Below are 18,173 nucleotides of genomic sequence, written 5' to 3'. Positions count from 1 at the left end.
AAACATTACGAGGCGTTACAAGGATTCAATTACATACTATTTTAGATTGTACCCCTGAAACATATCTGTGACAAGAATAAGCTCATTTCATACTAATTGATGCGATTGAGGATGGTTTGATGTGATGTTCATGATATGAACAAACTAATACGAATTCTTCACCATATTCTCATTCTGGCATTTGAAATACTATTTTTCATCCAACACTACTACCTATGTTAGAAACATGTAGAATAACAAATTTATTGAGGAGGAATGTAAGTTAGAGCTTTCCTCTATGAGAAGAGTTTTAAATGGGTTTTTCACTTCTCCGTTCTCATCAAATATTGCACCAGAAAAACTAGTCCATTCTAGTAATTTATGGATTTGATATTGGAAGTCTTATTCAGCTTCTCCTTTGTCTGCAAAAGGAATTTTATATGATCTAAAATTCTCAAAGGTAGGACTCTAACTTATGCATTTTTGCATACTCCATGTTGGGCTAAATGTACTAAGCACACAGGAAATGATTATTAATTCAAGCTGAAGGGAGTACTTGAAGTCTCTACATTTTGTGAATGAATTAAAGGTCAAGAATTCGATCAAATATATGCTCATGTAGAGAGAAATAATGAAATTCTTTGTGCATGTATAAGTCCTCAGTGTGCATAAAAATTCTTACATAAAGAAATTTTCTTGTATGATCCTCTAGAGAATTTTTAAACATATTTTGTTTTATTTTTTAGGCATTATCACACATTTATTTTTCTTTATTGACTGCTAATTTTTCCAATTAAGATGCTTACTGCATATTTTCCAAGCATCTGCAATTAAAATCTTTACAAGCTTTCTTATAAATTCTCTAAATACTCTAAATTATTTCCATTTTGTAATTGAGAAATCTAAGGTAGAAGTTAAATGGTTGACTGTTACCAATAATTGTATGGTCAGATCTAAATTGGTGAGGTTTTTATCTTAATTAGTGTTAAACCCTTATCAATAATGAGTATGTATACACTCATTATTTAATAAATAGCATTTGAATTAAAGTAAAAAAATTATGTATTTATAAATTATTCATATATTTATTTGATCCAACAGAGAAGAAATAAGTTTATTTTTATAAATGACATGTTATATATGACCATATAGATTATGGCAATTATAATGCATAACATTTAGGTTATCAATAATATGTATCCTACTTTAATATTTTCACACTAAATACCAATTTATCAAATATTTGAGAGCCTGCACTTTGCTTTTTATTGACCATAGCAGTGAACAGTAATAGGGCATGGCTTCTATTCTCATGGAACTTACTGCCTATTAAGAGATACAGACATTAAACAAATAATGAATTCACTTTGTGTACACTTCAGTGTAGCTTTGTAGCACTGAAGAGAAATCTGTAGGAAGTTTTATTAAGAAAGTGATGTTTAGAAATGTTTGATTTGGACCTGATGACATGTGTCATCATGTGTGATATAACAAAAAATATATTTGGTCTTTGTCCCAGGTTCCTGGCACAGAGCAGGGACCCATAAAACCCTTGGAATTTCCTGAGTGTCTTTTGTTATTCATAAGGAGCCCCTTTCGAGCATACTTGTGTTTATGCTAATGACGTGACTCTGGGTTGGGGTCTCTAGGTAGCTTTGGGAGAGGGGCTGGTCACCAGAAAGTCTAAACACTTGATTAGAGAGTGGGAACTTTGAGCCCTCTTCACCCACCTCACTGGAAGGGAAAGGTGGCTGGAGATCGAACCATAAAAACCTTTCAGCAACAAGATTCAGAGAATGCCTGCCTTGATGGACGCGTTCTTATGAGATCTGTTTGGAAAGTATCTAGCCACGCAGCCATTCTTGTTGTATTAACAATGGTTGGATACTTTCCAAATAGACCTCGTATACTGGGAGGGTGGCCCACCCAGAGAGGGCATTCCATAGCTGCGCACCCTACTCCCACCCCATACCTTGTCCTGTGCGTCTCTTCCATCTAGGTGTTGTGTTCCATCCATCTGAGTTGTGGCCTTTATAATAAACTGTTAATTCTAAATTAAGCCCTTTCCTGAGTTCTGTGAATAGTTCTAGAGAACTGTGGAACTTCAGGAGGGGGTTATGGAAACCCTTGAATTTGTAGTCTGCTGGGCAGCTGGTGTCTGAAGTGGGGGCTGTCTTGTGGGACTGAGCCCTTGACCTGTAGGGTCTGTGCGTGCTAACTCTGTGTAGTTACTGTCAGAACTGAATTGAATTGAATTGTTGGGCACCCATCTGGCATTAGAGAATGGGTGTGGAAGAGACGCATCACACATTTGATGTTAGTAATTACCACACCAGGCAAGAGGAGAAATAGCATGAAGACACTGAGGTGAAGAGAGGCTTGACTTGTGCCATGACCTAAAAGCAAATATGTTGTAAGCAGGTGATTTGAAAATTATTTTTAAAAGTTCTAATTACAACACAGAATTAGAGTGATCAAAATAAGGGAAAGAATGTTTGTAAGGGAAACCTGTTAGGCAGCTGGTATGATACTCCAGGCAAGTGAAAGTAGAGGCTTAGGAGACAAGGGTAGGGAAAGTGGAGATGGCAATGTGAAGGTGACATAGGAGGTACTCACGTGTTTTATGAAGGTTATAAAATGTGCTTGATACTGAAAAAAACATTGTGCAAGCAAATCCAAAGCTTTATGTCAAGATTTGAGATTCAGGGTGATGTAGGAGAAATCCTAGCATATGTCCAGGTTTGTATGACCTTGGTTAAGTAATTTAGTCATCTGAATCAGTTTTTTAATTTGGAAAATGGGAACAGTAATCTTTTTTGACCTACTTCATAGGGTTTGAAGATCAAGGAAGGTAATGTAAGTCAGAGCACTTGGTAAATTTGTTGTAGGAGAATGCCACTTTTTTCTTTCCATCAAAACCAAAATAACTAGTTGAGTAACATTGCTTTTTGGATAGTTTCACCTGCCCTACTTATAAATGAGTCTTTCTACTATTTTAGGAAAAGTCATTCCTGTTTTAGGTGAAATAATTACCTTAGAGGTTCTGGAACTATATTCCAAGAACAGACGGTTTACAAAAGTGACTCTGATCTCTGTGTGTGGGTGAACTATTTTTTTTCACCGTCAGAGCCTGGGTGTGTGCGTGAACACGTGTGTGTGTGTGTATGTGTGTGTGTGGAGAGAGAGAGAGAGAGATGGTAAGGGATCCTTGTTTTGAGCAGACTGGGAGGGTGGAGAGAGATGGGAGAGCTATCAGTGGAAGGGGCAGTGGTTGCAGCTTCCAATCTGGAAATATGTGAAAAGAAAGAGGCATGTTGACAGCAAGGATCCATAATCAATCAGGTACCTTTTAGGGGATCCATAGGTTGAAGACTGCTTTTATAACTGTAATAGGTTCATTGCCCGATGCGTGGCAAATCAATGTAGCAAGACATGTAGGGTTGAAGCAGAGAAGGAGTTTAATAATTGTAGAACAGCCAAATGAGATGGAGGAAACCTCAAATCCACCTTCCAGAGAGTTTGGGGATGGCGGTTTTAAGAGATTTGGATGGGTGCTGGCACAGATACAGGGTTAAGGTGTGGAGATTGCTGATTGGTAGAAGGATGAGGTGGGGAAAGGCTTGAGACAGGGAGATGAAGAAACAGCATTCTTGTACTGAGTTGGTTTCTTGGCAGGGGTCCAAAGTGGTTGGTGTCAGTCTTTCCACTGGAATTCAGGATCTGAAAAACATCTCAAATGTAAAGTCTTAGGCTCCTAAAGTTAAAGATGTTATCTATAGGAACAATGAGGAGCTTAGTTGTCTGTGTCCCTGCCTACGTGACTCTCAGCTAGTAACAAGCTACAGGGAGGTGGCTCACAGTGCAGGCTGATAATGCTTCTCCATACTTCAGTACAGAACCTGGCATGTTGTTCTTGTTAACCCTGTGAGGATGGCTTCACTTTCTACCAAATGTTAGGCATTTAGCAGGGCCCATGGAGTTGATTCACTCTTGATTGACTGCTCCAAAGACATAGCAGAAGCTGGCTTTCATTTGAATGCTTATGTGGGTAACTGTCTTAGAACAGCTCATTTTATTATCAGGGCAGGGACATTATCTTGGTTGCTGCTGCATCCCCAGAACCTAGAAATGTCTGGTAAACATAATAACATCTTAATAGATTGTTGAAGGAAGGCATTTTTGTCTTGATACATTTGGACTGCTGCGACAAAATACCTTAGACTGTGTAATTTATAAACAACAGATATTAATTGCTCATAGTTCTGGAGGCTAGAAAGTCTGAGTTTAAGGTACCAGCAGATTTGGGGTGTGGTGAGGGCTTGTTCTGTATTTCATAGATGACGTCTTCCTGCTGTTTCTATGTGGTGGAAGAAGAGATGAGCAAGCTCCCTCAGGCCTCTTTCATTAAGGGCACTAATCCATTCAGGTGGGCTCTACCCTTATGACCTAATCACCACCTAAAAGCCCCATCTCTAATACTGTCACCTTTGAGGTTAGATTTCAACATATGAATTGTGGGGGGATATAAGCATTCAGTCCTAGCACACTTTTGTAAGGAATCTTCACAGTGTTTAAATTGCTTTCTTTCTGTCTTCCATATTTAACAAGGGTCTAATATGTACAACTATGCTTCAGTGCATTTTGATTGTCTTAACTGTATTAGGTATCTGTTTCAGTCAGTTTGGGCTGCTGTAACAAATTCCATGGACTGGTAATTTAAACAACAAACTTTTCTCACAGTTCTAGAGACTGGAAAGTCCAGTATCAAGGTGCCAGCAGATCTGGTATCTGGTGAGGACCTGCTTACTGGTTTGCAGGTGGCTGGCCTCTTGCTGTGTCCTCACATGGTGGAAAGAGAGCTGCTTAGTTCTCTGACCCCTCATTTTAAGGGCACTAACCCCATTCATAAAGGCTGTACCCTCATGACCATCACATTAGCCTTAGAGTATCAACATACGAATTTGGGGGAAACATAAACATTGTTCATTGTAGTACCCATGTTATCTAGAGTTGAGTTGATTCTCCCTCCTTAACATTTCTCATACCTCTCCGCCCACCTTAATCTATCTCCCCTGCCACTTCCTTCATTGATTTCCTTGTGTCTCACCTGGATTATTATAGTTTTAAAATGGATGATCTTTCTTTAAGTGTTACACCCTCCAACCACCCTTCCCATTGCTGCATCTCTAAGGTACTAATTGAGTTAATTGCTTTCCTGCTAACATACTTAAATGGTTTCCCTTTACTTACAGCAGTGAGTTTTCAGCCATGGTGTCCCAACACACTGACGTGTCACAGTCAGTTGAGTGGTGATAGATGTGTCAGAGACTATCTGTGCACTATCTCATGAAAAAAAGTCCAAAAGGAGATAGAAATGAGAAAGGATGGTGCCATATATGTAAATTGTCTTTTAAATGATTCATGAAATAAAAAATGAAGACAGAGTGGCTGAAATGTCCATCCTTAACCACCATATGTGGCTACAAACTAGACCTTGCCAGAAAGACAAACAGTACTTTTCTCCAGAATGTTTTCTTTGTGTTAATACTCTTTTCACTTAGTCACATTTATTTTTGCTTTGTTTTTGTTGTAAATGTTAGTGGTTTGTTTGTTAATAAAGGTATTAGAGTTCACATTATACTTTTCATAATACAGGTGTTATATATTTTGTCACTGTCATGAATTGACTGTAATGTAGCACAGACAATATGGTATGGTATCAACATCGCAGTCGTCCTATAGGTCAGGAAATAGCAAGGCCTGAATGTTGTCAATTACAATCATACTATTTTATCCATTTAAAAATAAATTTTTATTCTGAATTAGTATTCCCCTCCAAATAGATAAACATTTATATTGGAATATTGAGTTTAGGTTATTTACTAAGACTCCCCTTCAAATTTTTTTCTTTATTAAATTGTACATGTTTTATGAAGGCTACTTTAATGCTAGAGGAACATATTAAATAGTATTAGGTGTTAATATAGTTGAAGTATTCAAGCAGAATACTTCATTCAACTATATTAACACCTAATTCTGCTTCAATACTTCATCCACAGTATAGATCTCTAAGCCAGCAGAGCAGCTAGAAATCAGGGGAATCCCCAGAGACAACCACAGGTATGCCCAAATACACCTAAATCCTTACTAAGTGCCATGTTCCATAGACTCAGGAGAGACTCATAGGAAACCATGCTTAAAAAAAAAAAAAAAAAAAAGGTTGTTGGAAGCCACAAGAACAAAACAGAGATAAACAGCTGCTACCATGGTTTACAGTTTGCCATTTGTGAATCCAGGCAAAGTGATTGCTTACTAGAATACAGATTCATTAATCCTCGGAAAACATGACAGACTTTAGTGTTTCTATAATGTATTATCTACAGTATCCAGTTTCCTATAAAAATATTAAACATGAAAAGAAGAAGGTATGATCCATACCCAAGAAAAAGGCAGTCAATAGAAACTGACTTAGCCTAGATTTGAATTTAGGAAAGACTTCAAAGCAGCTATTTTAAATATGTTCAAAGAATTAAAGGAAAATATGATATCAATGAATAAACAGATTGTCTTAGCAGAGTAATGGAAGCTATTAAAAAAAAAATAAAAACAAGCAAACTTGGAAATCCTAGAGTGAAAAGTAGTATTACTGAAATAAAAAATTTGCTAGATGGGCTCAAAATCAATTTGGAAATGTCAGAAGACAGGAACAGCAAACATGAAGAGACCAAGTAGAAATTGCTCTGTCCAAAGAACAGAAAAAAAAAGTGAGGAAAAATGAACAGAACCTGAGACCTGTGAAGTAGTCCAATATACATGTGCTTGCAATCCTGAAAAGAGAGGTAAGAGACACATAAAAATATTTGAAGAAACAGTGACTGAAAACTTCCAAGTTTAGTGGCTAACGTAGATCTAAGAAGCTTGCATAGCCCCAAGAAGAGTGAACACACAGAAAAAACCTTCCTAGATACATACATTATAGTCAAACTGTTAAGATAAAAATTTTTGAAAGCAGCTAGAGGAAAATGATACTTGTTTACACTTCAAGGAAAACAATTGAAAGTATTTTTTTGCTGATGATAATAATTTGAGCTTTTCAGAAAGAATGAACTTTGGAAAACTTGTATTCACCAATCCTTCCTGATACTTAAAAGGCTTTTTAAAAATAACATTGGTAATATATATTAACAGAAATGTGATTTAAAAAAATGGTATAATGATATATGTCAACATTTGGAGATCCACATAAACAGGATCTGCATAATTCAGTGAACAGGTATTTCCCAAGTGACCAACCCATGATGTTACAAAATAATTCACTGGTTAAAGACCCATTCAAAGCGTAAGATAGACTAATGGATGTTAGTGTAACAAAGTACAAAATGTTCATTAATGTGGTTTCAGACTCCACATTGCAACTACTCTTTAAGAAACTACCACTCATCAAAGTTTGTTGTGGTATCAAAAGAAAATAACTGCAGTTATTTGAAAAGGTTATAATATTACTCCTCCCTTTCCCAATTACCTATCTGTGAGAAGCCAGATTTTCTTTGTGTACTTCAACCAGAACAACATATTTCAACAGATTGAATGCAGAGCAGATTTGAGAGCTATCTTCTTTTAAGCCAGATATAAAAGAGATTTGCAAAAATGTAAAATGATGATCTTTAGTTTTTAGAAATGAAAGCATTTTTAAAATAAAATATGCTTTTTATGTTAATATGTAGTGATTTATTAAGTGAATCAATATACTTTTTATAATTATTACCTTTAATTTCTAATGCAGTAAATGTCAGATATTCTCCACATTAACACAATTTCTTTGAAGTCCTCCATTCTTATTAATTGTAAAAGTGTCCCGAGACCAAGAAGTTTGAGAACTCCTGAGTCTGCTCTGCCTCCACCTTCAGACAGCGCATTCCTTTAAGAGCATCAGATTGGAAAAGTCTTGTAACCCAGGAGCTTAGTGTTCTTGAGTATATGATGACATTCAGATTTTGTTGATATCTTTGATTATTTTCAAGTAGATGATAAAATATGCCACCAAGTGTGCTGCTCTCCACTTCTAAGGGCATCCTCCTCCCACCCTGATTTCTTTCCAGACCGTTTATTTTTACCAGGGAGCTTGATCAGGAAAGCAATAAGGGACTTTTGCAGTGATGACTAATCCTTATTTTCTTTACTGTTTCCCCCTTTTGTTACGTTTAGAGACTTTCTAAGGGAGAGCTATTCAAAAAGTGTTAAAGGACTTCTATAGTGAATAGCACAGCACAGTGGATAGCTATGAGTTGTTCTTGAGTTCCTCGGAAAGACCATTAATCATTTGAAATCAAAGAATCATTGAAGTTTGTCTGACTTGGTGTGAAGAATAATTATAAAGATGATAACTGAGAGAAACTTGTCCTGAATTTATTTTTATAGTCCTACTTATAATTTTCTGTTAAATGTATGTGTCATTGCTTATTTGAGTTTTTCTACTAGGTGGGAAAACCAGTCTACAAGAATTAAACTTGTTATAAGTGATGCTCATAGCATAAATGTATAATAAGCTTAATATTGCATTACTTTGTTCTTTGATAAAAATAATCACCAAAAAACAAAACCAAAAAAGCCACCTACCTACCTATTTACATGAAACAGAATAGATCTCAACTTCTTCCATGCATTCCCCTCCCACACATTATTGCTTTTCCCATTTCATGGTGTTCCTCCCCTTTTCCTATGTTCTCAGTGACTTTATACTTGCCTATGAATTTAGGAGATCCCTCACTATAAACTTGTACAGATTGAATTGTTTTTTAAGACTTAGATAATTATGGTCATAAAATTAGACAAATGTTGCTGTATTCTTGCTTCTGGTCTTTTATATTTTCACCTAATATTTATGGTAGTTTTGAAACCTATGTGTGTGGACAGGAGCTCTAAAACAACTTTACATTTCATTTCTTTTAATTTTTATTTTCTTAGAGATGCATGGGGTCTTGTGATGTTGCCCACGCTTGGAGTGCAGTGGCCGTGTGATCATTGCACACTACAGCCTCAAACTACAGGGCTGAATTGATCCTCCTGACTCAGCCTCCCAAGTAGCTTGGGAGTACAGGAGTGTGCCACAGCACCCAGCTTTATTTCTCTGATAATTGAGTTACATGGAAATATTAAACCAAACGATGTTCACCTATATTGATTTTAATGGACTTAATAGTGATTTACTTTCTGAATCATATTTTATTTATTTATTTATTTTTTTAAATGATGTGGATATTCTTTCTCTTTACAAATGATTGTGGTTCTAAAAAGTCACATAATAGGCCTTCACCAAAATAGAAGCCTTCTAATTTGAGGATGCCAGTTAGAGGGGTGTCTATTTGGGTCGAGAAATAAGACCTGATTATTAATTAACTGCCTTCTTAAACCACACTTTCACTTGTGTTTTCTTAGGCCAAAGATGAAGAGGAAGCTTTTCTGGATTGGAGTGATGATGATGATGATGATGGGTTTGATCCAAGCACACTTCCAGATCCAGATAAGTACAGAAGCTCTGAAGAATCAGATAGTGAAGATACGGAAAATAAAATTAGGTACGTTTTTACCATTGTTACCAAGCACGTACTTAATACCCACATGAGTCTTTTAATGAATCCAAGATATGTTACTAAAAATACTACTCCAAGAGATTTTTTTTTTTTAACCTTTACTAATATCCTGGAAAATCCTGCTGTGTTTTCTTACCCATTTTGCCTGTAGGTTGTTATACAAATATCTCATGCTTTTCTGATCATGTCAGGGGCTTTTTTACTATTATACTATTAACAGATGTAAGTGTGATTTGAGTTGTTTTCCTTTGTGGCTTTCTTCCCCCCTCATCTCTCTGAGTCCTTTATGCTTAAGTATTTGATGTACTAGGGTATGTTCAGTGCAAACAGTGGCAAGATTTTATTTCGATTCACTGTTAAAAGGACTCTATTGAGAGTGCTGTTAAAAATTCTCCCTGAATTAAAAAAAAAAAAAAGCGGTATACTTTCATATACTTTTCTTTAGAATTAAGTAACAAATAAAATAATGGAAAACTGCTGCATAAGCAACCCTTAACAAATTCTTTCAATTTAAAATCTGTTCCTTTGCTATCTGTTATCTATTTGCTACCATGCCCAAAACAAATGAAATGTGATGCATTGAATAATAGTATGACTTGTTCAGCATTTGTTTTCAGAGTACTATGTATTAGATTAAATTAAGATTGTACTGATTTGAAAGTTGAGGACATTAAACTTCATGGATATTCCAAACCAATGAGCCTACTGAGGCAGAAGGGGAGGTACTAGTGACAGATAATGTAATTGAAGGGAAGAAGCAGCTTGATGGAACCCTTGAAGTGAAGCCCAGGGAGTTTAGAGTTGGAGAAATAGGCCAGAGGGGGCTATAATTTGTTTTTTTTTTTTTTTTTTTTTTTTTTTTTTAATTTCATCTTGTTATGGGGGATACAGAATTTCAGGTTACATACGTTGCTCCTGTTCCGCCTTTCCCCCCAAGCCAGAGCTCCAGACGTGTCTGTTCCCCAGGTCGTGCGCATTGAAGAACAGCACAATGAAAAAGTCTCAAAGATTATCCTCCTAGTAGAAAATGCTATAGGGAGTTAGAGTTGCTCTCCATTTGAATTTTGTGCTCATTTAAACATAGTATTATTTTGTAGTAGGTAAAATTCACTTATACAAAATACAGTCTTCCCAGGAGATGCTAGAAACTTGCATTTGCTCTTGGACAACTAGGTGGTGAACATACTAGTTTTATCATATATGTAGACTCTAGGAAGTGGACATACTTGGTTTACTACCACAAGAGGCACCACTGGTAAAAACAGTTTGGGATTTAGAAAAATATATAAATGTTTCTTTCATAAAGTTTAAGTAATTTAAGTTTAGGGCATATTCCTAATGATTAGAAATTGACCTCTAGGAGTAAACACACATATTCTGCTTCAAAAAGTTCTTTGGTGTACATGTCCAAGACCTAGATGAACTATCAATATGGGCAGGTTTGTTGCTCCTTATGTTCCTATATAAATATCTCTCTTCCAGAGTGGTTTGTGGGATCTGCATTTCGGTAGATGTGATTTAACTTAACAATATGACTTTAATAGCATTAACTTCCAAATGTTTCTGTGTAATTTGACTCTCAGAGGGAGCATTAATTGGTTCTTACAGTTCTGCAGCCATATTTTGCATATCTGTCTAACATATCTTTTAAAGATAGTCAACCTTTGAAACCATTGGCAGAATGTCAGCAGTCCTTCTGCATCTGATTCATATGGATTTTTTTTATCATAGTTTCTGGGTCACCTTTCATCTGTGTACAGCAGACATTTCATTTCATCCCCTCATAGTGACATTTTCCTGCTATTATCTAGTTAATATAACTTGTTCTCTAATATCTTCATGTGTTCCATCCTGTTAATTAGCTTGTAAATTCTTTGTAGCTAGAAATTGTCTTTATGTTTTTGGTTGTGTGTTTTTTTGTTTGTTTTTGTACCAACACAGCTCCTGCCTCTATTCTACCCCCAGTATTAATGTCATGGGCACAGAGAAGACTCTGAAATATTTTGATTGATTGATTGATTGATTGATGAAGGATATTTGCAGGGTTAAAAAAGCAAAGTATAATTATAAGAGGATGTATAATTGGTCCTAATAACTTGACTGATATGAGAGGACAGATTATAGATGTTTGGAGAGTTGAAAGAAGAAAGTTCAGGTAGTGTAAAGGTAATGAACAAGAAAGTAGGAGTACCTTCAGAGATGCCAAAGCATCTTAAAGACAAGCATTCAGATGGAAAATATGTAAGCATTACGTGAAAATTAAAACAGTTTAATTTCAGGCATGGCTAATAACTCTGCATTAGCTGAGATTGAAATTGGTCAACTTGTTTTAAACTGAAGAAGAATTGTCTCTTGTTGAAGAGGATATCAACAAGGGCTTTATTACTAACTGACATGAAGGATTTTATTCCTTTAGCCTGTGGTCCCAAACTCAGGTTGGTGGCCTGTTAGAGCGGGGCTGCACAGCAGGAGGTGAGCAGGTGGGCCAGCAGTGAAGCTTCATCTGTATTCACAGCCACTCCCCATCACTGGCATCACCCGTCTGTGGAAAAATCGTCTTCCATGAAACTGGTCCCTGGTGCCAAAAAGGCTGGGGACTACTGCCTTTAGCATATTTAAGGGCTTCCTGGAAGTTTGGTTTTTATCTGTGAACACAGAGATTATCTAATCCAAGCCCCTCTTCTTACAGATGAAGAAACCAAGGCTTTAAGGGATGAAATAATTCATGTCTGTGATCACAGTAAAAGTTAGGAATAGATCAGTGTGATCTTTGTAAATCAGCCTGATTCCCTAGTTCTAACATTCCAATTAAGTTGTATAGAATTACTCTCATATTGAGAGGTAGTTCAGGAAGACTGAAGACCCCAATCCATGGACTGACTATAGGATAGATTTGACTAGAGCATAGTTTCCCGCCCTCAGGAATATTGATATATTCTGGCCCAGGTAATTCTTTGTCGGAGGGGGAGGCTGTAGGCTGTTTGGCATCATCCCTGGCCTCTACCAACGGCAATCCTATCCCACCCACTTGGGACAAATAAAAATGTCTTCAGACATTGCCAGATACCCCGGGAAAGCAAATTGCCCACAGTTGTGAACCACCGGATTAGACCCTGGATGGCAGGTACATGTTACAAGTGCTTAATTTCCCCTGTCCCTCATTCAGGGTAGGCTTTTTCTGTATTTCTTTCCATTTAGCCTAACAAGCAATCCGTCTCAACACAGCCTCTGTCAATTGGAATTGGTACACAAGATAAAACCTATTTGCCATTCCTGGGCTAGAAGGCAGGATTTAGGGGAAGTTACAAGTAGTAGCCTACATAAATAATTTCTATTTATACTTCAATTTCAATTTTTCTCCCTTTTTCCTTGTTTAAAATTATCTCAGTGGTAATGAATCAAGATGTATGTAAACTAAAACCAAAATTGTTTTAAAGAAAAAGTATTCAGAAGATTGTAATTAAGATCTAGTTACATTAGAATTTTGACAATAGCAATTGCTGCTGCTACTATTCACAGTTATAGCACCAGTATAGGTTTTCTGTGTTCTTCCAGTTTGGCTGCATCTTCTTTTTTTCTTGCCCCTCATAAGCTGTATGACTATATGCTAAAAGTTTGTGATGTCAGCTTTGGGGGATCCTCCTGGCATGTCCACAGGTTTTACTTACTGCATTTTTTTCCAGCCTCTGCTCAGTAATTGTGGCAACAGCTGGTGCTCCAGCATTTTGGTCATCCTCACTCTCCCAGCAGGTTATTCTCTAGGTATAAACTTAGCATTTTCAGAGATGAGTTCACTCTTATGGGACTAGAACCAATTAGAAAGTAGCTATCGGTCCCAAACCAACTAGCACAAGCTGGTTTCTTTGAAAGTTTCCTCTGGGTATTTCTTTTCCATTCACTATTTTGATGCCCATAAATATTCAACAGGAGTGATGCTTTTGTCTCTCCACATAGAAAGACAATGTCAGTAGGAAATAGGCAATGGAGAGCCAGATTTAGTGGAGAATGATTGAAGCTGGGGTCAATATTCCTCTTCAGGGAGGTCTGACAGGGTTTTTTTTTTTTTATTTTTTTTTTTCAATTTAATTTTACAGAATCAAAGAATCTAACAGTATATCTTGTTAGATACAGTATGTCCTCATAATGTATACATTATTTCTTGTACAATGATATGAAATAATATGGGAAATATTCATGATAAATTATTAAGTGAACAGTGCAAGTTAAAAACAACAGTTTCATATTTTTTTCCCCACCCCCCCTTCCCGAGTCAGCACCTTCAAGCGTTACCACTCCCCAAACGGTGCGCAATGCACTCATTGTGTAGGCATACACCCATCCCCTCCCCCACCCCCCACCTCAGTCTGATGTCCAATTGGTGTCGTTCCCCGATGTGTATTTAGGTGATGATCAGGGAAACCAATTTTCTGGTAAGTTGGAACCCATTATATTAAGTGAAGTATCCCAAGAATGGAAAAACAAGCATCACATGTACTGACAGGGTTTTAAAGGGTCTGTACTTCTGTCGTCTCAGCTCAGTGCGCAGCTGCAGTAGAATTTAAACCACCCTCAGCCCTCTGGAGAATGATCTCTAGCACTGAGATTCCAAGGGGATTCTGATGTGCAAGACTCAACTCTCTTTAGTTAGCATGACAAAAAAAGATCTCATAATGTGGTTCCAGAGGCAATGAAAATTGTGTGACTTTGAGTTCCTTTTAAGGAGCTTTAAGAATGGTGCCATGAATAGCTTAATTTTTCATAGAGAAGGAGTTGGGGCCAGCTGTCTGAACTCCGTCTGAGGATCTCGGCTGTTTTTTGACCACAGGATAGAAGGGAGAGCTTGCTTTGATGTTCTCTAGTTTCTTTCCTCATCTTCATCCATCTTACTGATTAGTCCGGGCTATGTTTTACTCTGGGACTTTCACCTCTCATTCCTCCTTTGAAACTTGTGGAATTAGCATAAGTGGAATTAATAGAAAAGGTTAGAATCTGTTATTATTGTTATTAAAATGGAGACAGAAAAATTTGGTAGGAAACCTAGCTCTTTGTTTCAGTGGATTTTGTGACATCATAGAATTCACCAATCTGCTGGGAATTACACAGAATCTTGTGTTCCCGCCTCCAGTAAGTTTCTAAAGACTTTTGTACCTTTTGAGCAAAAAGACGTCAAATGTCACAACTGCCTTCGGGCTCATAAAGGGCTTTTCATTTCAAACAATCCATATAATGTAGTTATACTGCTTTGACAAGCGAAATATCTTCGAAAGCTTCTATATGTGGTGCCAAGAAATCGAGTAAGAACCTTCTGCATTATTTAAATCATATTCTACTTATTTACTAGTTAAAAATACCCACTTGATCCATTAGCCTCTGGGTTGTCATATTTCTTCCATCCATTCTTTCAACTAAGAATGTTTTAGTACCTATCAAGTGCCAGGCATAGTGAGTACAGGTACAGAGGATAAAATATTAAACAACAACAACAAAAATACCTTTCCTGCTTTCACAGAGCTTTTAGTTCAGTGGGGTTTACAGATAGGTAAGAAAGCAATTATAAAACAGTATGGTGGATTGGTGTGTGGTTTGGGCAGTGGGGAGTAGAGTGGATGAAGGATGAATATGGCGGACACATAAGTGATGGGCCTAACCTGGGCCTGGTGGAAGAGCTTCCTGAAGGGAATGATGTCTAAGCTAAACCTGAATTAAGTTTGTCTTATTGGGGGGGGGGGTAAATTGTCCTTCTAAAGAATGTGGCCTTTGAAGTGAGACAAAAGTGTCTTTAGCTGTATTCCAACTTAACTTAATAAAAGTGTTCCTTTTAGCTGTGCTTTACAAGCTGAGAGATTTGGCTGTGAGCATGTAATGTAAGATTAATTTTTGTATATCGAATAGCATTTATCATGTTTGGTTTATAGCCATCTTCATGTGAATTGTTAATGATGTGAAAATTTGCAAAGTATTGAATACGATGAAAAAGAAACAGCGGGATGTTCCAGATATTCATTATCCAGTCAAACTAAGTTTTTAATATTTATGATCTTAACCTTTTTCAAACAAAAAATGGAAAGAGAAAAAGGTAGTGGTTAGATTCTTACTACTTTATATTAATGTTTGCTCTGCAGACTACAGTTTCTAAGTAAAGAATTGTATGTGGTAGGGTGCTTGGTAGATTATTTTAGCATAAGACCAATTACATCTATAATTTGTATTGAAGCTGTTGTCATAATTTAAACATAATTTCTGTATGGATTGATTCTTTTTCCTATGCAGAGTAAACTTATCCACATCTAATATGATTAGCTGTTCTTTTTACCTATTCTTACATAGCTCTGAATGAAAAAAAGACTGATTAAGATTTTTGATCTATATGTTCTTTTGTTTGTGGTTTTTTTGGTTTTGTTTTTAAAAAGCCAATTCCATATTCATTTTCTGGCTCTTGACTGAACTTGTCTATCTTTAAAAAATGATCTCTTATATGAAGTAGATGAACTACTTTAACCTCTGTGGTTTCTTCTAGTATTGAGTTTTGTGACATCTCTTCACTGTGTGTTGCTCAGCAACTGTTCTTCCAAGACTTTATGGTCAGCTTTATACGTGGAAGACTTTTCACTTGGAAAATAAAATTCCAAGAAACCATTTTCATTTCTTTCTTGTTTTTGGTTGGGGTGGTTTTTGGTTGGTTGAGTGTGGCACCTCATATATTTTATATAAATTTTAATGGTATTACATATAGGGAGTGATTCTTTCTTAAAGAGCTTTTTCTTTCCAGTCCAGGTAATTGTTTTAAAAAATGCTATTGACCACAGTCTCCACTTACTTGAACTTCTCCTTGGTGAATCGAGTTGTAGGTGGCAAATGTAGAAAGTTCAGTGTAATGATATATTGACTATATTGTGTGTGCCTGCCACTCTTTCCATTTACTCTTTTTAACTTGAGGTTTATCCCCCATTCCAATATGCCTAGCAGCTTTCAAGAGAAAATCTCAATCATCTCTTCTTTGTAAAATATATGAAAATCAGAATATCTGGAGAAACTTTCAGGGCAGATTGTTGGGGTAGGAGTAAGGAAAGTCAAAATTGTTTCTCTTGAGATTCTAAGGGAAAGGTTATTACACATTGAGGAAGCAGGGTGTTATTTTCTGGGGTGAGGGTTGGGTTGAGATGGGGAAGCCATAGTATGAGAAATTTTGGGTCTAAGAAGCTACCCTTCTGACCTTCCTTGAAGTTTCAGTTTTTACCCTGGGTTTTCTACTCTTTTATTTAGTCAGTCATTGTATAACTGCTGCTCGATGACAGTTGTGAGTTTGTCATTTTTCAGAATTGCCAAGATCTCTAAGATGATGGATGCCGTGAGGCAAAGATGAGATCGCCCTTGCTAGTAGGGTTCTCTTGGCAGCTGCCCTAACTCTGGCGCAGTGCAACTTTGTTTTCACTATTCCATTGAGAATGACTTTTTCTTAGGACCATCCTTTTTTTCATTTCACATTGCTTCATGTAGAGTACATTCAGGCCTAATAGCTGCATAACATTTTATCACTTAGTTACACCATATACACCATATTTTCCTCATCCATCTCTTCTTTTAGAATTCATGCTAAGATTTTGGTTGTTAGTGCTTGGTTTTATTTTGGTTTTGCCATTATAAATGATTCTTTAATGGGTAGCTTTGTTGAAGACTAGGTTTTCTTTCTGTTAAAGTGATTTGAAGGAATAACGAAGACTGAGACTGAACTGCAAAACTTCATTTTGCCAGATAGCTGGGACATTGGAGACATGCTTGGGTAGGTGATGATCTTGAATATTGAAAACTAATCAGGGAAAGTAGTTTGAGAGAGAAGCCAATGTGTTTCTGGGGAGCACAAAATGTTCTACATGCAGATTAGTTGACAGAAAAATGCATAGCGTAAACCCAACTTGTGTGGTGTTTAAATTTTTTTTTAAATCTGAGAGAAGAGAGATAATTATATCTTCTAAATTGCTGCAGAGCAGAGATTCTCAACCTGGACTCTATGGATAAACTTTAGGGGTATCCTGAACATTTTGAAATTGTACTTGTACGCAAACTGATAGTGTGGGTATGATGCTCCCATGCATTCACCTGGGGAAGGGGGTCATAATTTTTCACTGAATTCTCAGGTGGGTTTATGGACAAACAAAAAAAAAAAACCAACAAAAAACAGAGATTGGGGCCAAAACTTTTTGCCGATCCCAAATGTTGTGCATGTTTTATAGAAGGAAACAAGCACGTGGAGTGTGTTGTGCAGTCTCTGCGGTCTATTTCCTTCTCACCACCCGACCTTTTCTGAGTATTAGAATTCTGATCTAAAAGAGGACGTTTTTTCCTTCTCTTGCAGTTATGTTTGTAATGAACTCTGAGCCAATCAATCTTTTCTTACATAAAATTGTTTTTATAAATCTGTTTTTAATACTTAGCAGCTAGAACAGACATTAAGGATGTGATACATTTTCACTACCGATTCTATATGCAGTAGCCTTTGCTGTCAGAAGGAAGCAGAGCAGATTTTATGGAATGTACTGCAGTAATTAATCTTCATTAGGACTGTTGCCATGGCCTTATAAATTAAAATTTATGATAAGGGGAAAA

The 18,173-nt window shown here is 36.7% G+C and overlaps 1 protein-coding gene across 1 annotated transcript in view; it reads left to right on the top strand.

The window, feature by feature from the left end:
* The window catches only part of DDX10 (DEAD-box helicase 10), a 251,676-nt gene that overhangs the window by 217,983 nt on the left and 15,520 nt on the right, over positions 1-18,173 (top strand). Inside the window, exon 17 of the mRNA XM_069468967.1 lies at positions 9,415-9,554. Coding sequence (XP_069325068.1) covers positions 9,415-9,554 — 140 coding nt within the window. The remainder of the gene's footprint in view (positions 1-9,414; positions 9,555-18,173) is intronic.

This window comes from Eulemur rufifrons, chromosome 6 (genome assembly GCF_041146395.1).
Source record: "Eulemur rufifrons isolate Redbay chromosome 6, OSU_ERuf_1, whole genome shotgun sequence".
Taxonomy (NCBI): domain Eukaryota; kingdom Metazoa; phylum Chordata; class Mammalia; order Primates; family Lemuridae; genus Eulemur; species Eulemur rufifrons.
This window is presented reverse-complemented; position numbering and strand designations above follow the sequence as displayed.